Source organism: Ascaphus truei, chromosome 2 (assembly GCF_040206685.1).
Source record: "Ascaphus truei isolate aAscTru1 chromosome 2, aAscTru1.hap1, whole genome shotgun sequence".
In the NCBI taxonomy this organism is placed as follows: domain Eukaryota; kingdom Metazoa; phylum Chordata; class Amphibia; order Anura; family Ascaphidae; genus Ascaphus; species Ascaphus truei.
In genome coordinates, this window is record NC_134484.1 from 293,122,409 (window position 1) to 293,127,732 (window position 5,324).

The 5,324-nt window shown below is 35.0% G+C and overlaps 1 protein-coding gene across 1 annotated transcript in view; it reads right to left on the reverse strand.

Moving 5' to 3' along the window:
• Nucleotides 1-5,109, reverse strand: part of LOC142488220 (polycystin-1-like protein 1) — a 128,841-nt gene extending 123,732 nt beyond the window's left edge. Inside the window, exons 1-2 of the mRNA XM_075588593.1 lie at nt 5,089-5,109; nt 3,163-3,333 (exon numbers count right to left, since the gene is read on the reverse strand). Of these exons, the coding sequence (XP_075444708.1) occupies nt 3,163-3,333; nt 5,089-5,109 (192 nt within the window). The remainder of the gene's footprint in view (nt 1-3,162; nt 3,334-5,088) is intronic.
• Nucleotides 5,110-5,324: the final 215 nt, after the last annotated feature.

Consider the following 5,324-nt stretch of genomic DNA (forward strand, 5'->3'; position numbering starts at 1 on the left):
GTGTATATATATACATATATATACACACACATATATATATATATATACACATATATATATATATATATATATATATATAATCAAAAAAATAAATAGATGATACCGTTCTGTGGCTAACGAAATGCTTTTATTTGTGCGAGCTTTCGAGATACACTGATCTCTTCTTCCGCCGATGTTACAATGAATGAAGCAAAAGGTAAACTTAAAAACAGTGTCTCTTGGAATGTTATCTGTGCTGTTCCTTCCCCTGGTGTGGATGTGTTTTATGGCTAGAGGTGTCAAAAGGTTACTGTGAAAGCAAGTTAAGAAAGAGTGTGTATGTGTATCAGTGTGAATAAAAATGAATGGAGAGCCCACAGTATATACAGTGCTTTACACAAGGTGTGTGTGGAGTGGGACTGGATATAAATGGTGTGGGTGGGTGTGGAAATGTGAGAGTTAGTAGCACAACTAAAAGTGTGTGTGGATACTAAGTGGTCCCTACTGGTGTATAGGGATGGAAAAACAAGGAGTATTAGTATGTGTGAGAGACAGCTGTGTGTGCAAACATATAGCACAGAATGTACAAACATGGCCTTTAGCGCTTATGGGACGAGCGTTCACTACTGTCAGTAATGACTCATAAAATTTCGATCTCTGTTTAGGCCACTGCTAAGTGTCCCGAACAGTTGCATAAATTTGTATTCATGCAACCGTCTCTCTTTCGGGGTTTTAAGATTACCTTTGAGTATGGCAACCCTCAGATCGTTCATCTGATGGCCAGAGTCAGAGAAATGTTCGCCAACAGGACTGTCTCTTGTACCGCGTGTGATGCTGTGGTGATGCAGGTTCATTCTCTTGTTTAGCCCCTGCCCTGTCTCACCTATGTAGTAGCAGCCCCTTGGGCATTTCATGCACATGATGAGGTACACGACATTGCTGGAAGAACAGGTGAACCTTCCTCCGATTTTGTATTCCCGATTCCTGTGTGGTATTTGTATTGTGTCCGCTGTGTAGAGCATTGCGCAGGTTTTGTATCTTGGGTCCTGGCATGGTTTTGTCCCGCATTCAGTTGTACTGCTGAATACTTTACTCCTCACCATAATATTCTTGAGATTATGGGCTTGTCTGTATGATAATAAGGGTGCTTCAGGGAAGACCTGTTGCAGTCTTGTATCTTCCTGGAGGATGGGTATGAGTATGGCCATCAGATGAACGATCTGAGGGTTGCCATACTCAAAGGTAATCTTAAAACCCCGAAAGAGAGACGGTTGCATGAATACAAATTTATGCAACTGTTCGGGACACTTAGCAGTGGCCTAAACAGAGATCGAAATTTTATGAGTCATTACTGACAGTAGTGAACGCTCGTCCCATAAGCGCTAAAGGCCATGTCTGTACATACTGTGCTATATGTTTGCACACACAGCTGTCTCTCACACATACTAATACTCCTTGTTTTTCCATCCCTATACACCAATAGGGACCACTAAGTATCCACACACACTTTTAGTTGTGCTACTAACTCTCACATTTCCACACCCACCCACACCATTTATATCCAGTCCCACTCCACACACACCTTGTGTAAAGCACTGTATATACTGTGGGCTCTCCATTCATTTTTATTCACACTGATACACATACACACTCTTTCTTAACTTGCTTTCACAGTAACCTTTTGACACCTCTAGCCATAAAACACATCCACACCAGGGGAAGGAACAGCACAGATAACATTCCAAGAGACACTGTTTTTAAGTTTACCTTTTGCTTCATTCATTGTAACATCGCCGGAAGAAGAGATCAGTGTATCTCGAAAGCTCGCACAAATAAAAGCATTTTGTTAGCCACAGAACGGTATCATCTATTTATTTTTTTGATTATTGAAGCTCGGCTAACACGGTACTGATACCTCTACATATATATATATATATATATATATATATATATATATATATATATATATATACATATATATATATATATACATATATATATATATACATATATATATACACACACATATATATATATATATATATATACACACACACACACACACACACACACACACACACACACACACACACACACACACACACATATATATATATACACATATGTATATATATATATATATATATATATATATATATATATATGTGTGTGTGTGTATATATATATATATATATATATACATACACACACACACACACACACACACACACACACACACACACACACACACACACACACACACACACACACACACACACACACACACACACACATATATATATATATATATACACACATATATAATGTTGTGGTTATTTTGGGGGTTCAATATGAGTTTATAGGGGTCCTGTATGTTAAGTGATTGAGTAAGAATAAACAGAAGTCATTATCATGTGAGCAATTAATTGCAGACTTTGGGCCTCTAAAATCGAAACAAAATCAAATAAGGTTGGTAATCTGCTTTCAAGAACATTACATGGAGGCCAATTTCAAAATAAATCAGAGTGGGAGGAACTGAACTTTAATTAGGGTTACAAGATTATCAAAAGTAAAAACTGTGACACATTAAAAAACAAATACATCACTAAAAAAAAAATATTATAATGATATTTGTCGAATATGGTCTCCATTAATCATATATTTTTGATGTATTTCTGTTTCCTATCAAACCAAACTCAAGTATTGATGGTTTGGTTTATATTAATAAATCGTTTAATTAGAGTTTACCAATATATTTAAAATGCTCACTCTTTGATAAGATTGATCACATAAAACCATGCAGTGTTTCATTTGTACAGTTTTAGGGGAGTCCAAACAGGAAAAAGCTAAAAACTTGTTAATTTGAACAATTTTGAGAAAATTGTCGGGGCACCGGGATATTTAATGAAAATCCAGGACTGTCCCGGCTAAACCGGGACGTATGGTTAACCTACATTTAATAGGCATGTCTGTTTGTGTTTGGTATATTTGACCATGATCTATCAAAATTACACCAGAAATAGTTATAGTACAATACCACTGCATGTTTAACTGAATGCCTAATAAAATTGTTTGGAAAAAAAAAAAAAATTACACCAGAAACATTTTGTTCAAAATCTCTGATGAAATACCTGTAAACTGTGTACCTAAGTCAATACACTACTGTATATATCAGTTAATTACCTGTTCAAAGTTTGTTGAATCCTCATCATACTGACGAGAGCGAGTTGCAAAATTTCCTGAGTGCAGACTTGGCTTACACCGAAAAGACTTTGTAGCTTCACATAATGTTTCTGCAAAGAAGTCAATCCGCTCCTTATTTATCCATGACATAAATAATGCGATCAGGAATATCTGAAAAGACAATGTAATGCATTTATTCTTATGTTGTTCTCCAACTGTAACTTTTTTAGGGGTTCATATTGTACGTAGCTGAATACTATACAAATATAGTAGCAGATACATATACAAAGCTTGATCTGGATTACAAAGAACATTTTTAGAGAGAACTGTTTTAGTTGGTGCAAACATTTTTTTTTACACTTTTTTTTCTAAAATACTCATCTCTAAAGAAAGATCTAACAGAGGCGCTGGTTTAGAGTTGGCTAACACTGAATTCATTATTAAACTGGGCACGTTAATCTAATGACTCCACAATCCATGTCATGTCTGTGCCTAATTTACTTAAATGACCACAACATGGGCGTTAACAAATTAAAATGCACCTATCTTATATTAGAGACCAATTTAGACTTCGATTAATGATGGTTCTCCAGTTAAAAACATAAGAACACTTTTTAATTATGCGGCAACAGGAACCAGGTTAAATTTTGTTACACTATAGGAAAATTTACCATTTCCAGTGTTTTTTTCCCAACTATCACTGCATATAATATTTTACCTGACAGAGAGTAGTGCCAATGTTACTGTAACATCACTGTGCATTCATAAATTATTATTATTATTAGTGTCAAGTTGACTGCATTGAGATTCCACTAAGTGTTACAGATGTTGCTTTGATTACAAAATCAGATGTACAGATGAAGACACCCATTAATGCAATGATCTGCATCAAAGCCGGTGCGTAATTTAATGCAACATTTCAAACCAAACGTTAATTTGTGCAAAATGGCACTGCCAGGCATCATTTAACCCTTTTTTTATTGCAATATTGACGAGTTAATAAGGCCAAAAATGTTGGCTACATCTGTATGATTGCGCAAGCTGTGAAACATGCATAGCCTATGGCACTAAACGAAGACCTCATTATAATATTTTAAGAACTGTTGGTTGACTGTGTAGCGCAAAACTCTAAATCGGGGTCTACTTTCTAAAATAGCGATACACAGTTCTATCTTATTTACAAGAACGTTATTTTTGCAACTACAGTACTACTCGAACTCAGGACCCGATACTGTTACAGAAAATACATTGCTTCGCTTTAACAAACTCCCAAACTGGATTCACGTTTTTTTTTTTAAATCAAATAAACTCCCTGATCTGTTATTTGGTCATTCTGCCCTAGTTGTATGAAGAATCACATTTAAGTAACAAATAAAAAACAATATTTATTGAATGACACAGGGACTCATTAATTCACTAATTAGACTTTGTGATGTGTATTTGGCCACAAAAACAAAAATAATGCATCATAAAATTTATACATAAAATAAATATATAAAAATATACATGGCACGATTATTTTTTTCTGTGCCAAAAACATATTTCCTTTCAAAAGGGAGTTTAAAATAGAATCTCTACCAAGTATAAAAGTGAATCCAATGATTGTTGTAGTGTGTGCAATTTACTCATTCACTAGGCACAGGTGCTTCGAAGTTGCCACAATTGGTGTAATATAAACAAAAACTTTATTCCATACCTGTTACGTTAAACTTGGTATTTTTTTTCTAACATGACAAACGATTATGTGACAAATGTTCCAGTAGAAAGATGGTGATATCTATATTTTTATACCCACTTCTAAAATATTTAGCATGTGGCATTGTTCACCAAGATAACACAACTTGTCCAGCTATAACATAGAATAGTATTCAATGGCAGTGTTGGTGTAGTATATAACACTGTACAGAATATGCCACCATTATGCACCAGAGGCAGCTGCATCTCCATGTATCATATTTCAACATACTTCTATCAGTATTTTGGTTATTTAAATGTTTTCTTACCATGATAGGTTGAACAATAAAAATGCAGCAGATTGTTGAGAAGAACAATGCGTGAAGCCATATTATACATTTAGTTGCACCGAACCTGCATAGTGAGATAAATAAATGTTATTTGACTCTTTGGTTCCTGAAAGCGAAATCTGTGAGTATTTTTTTTTT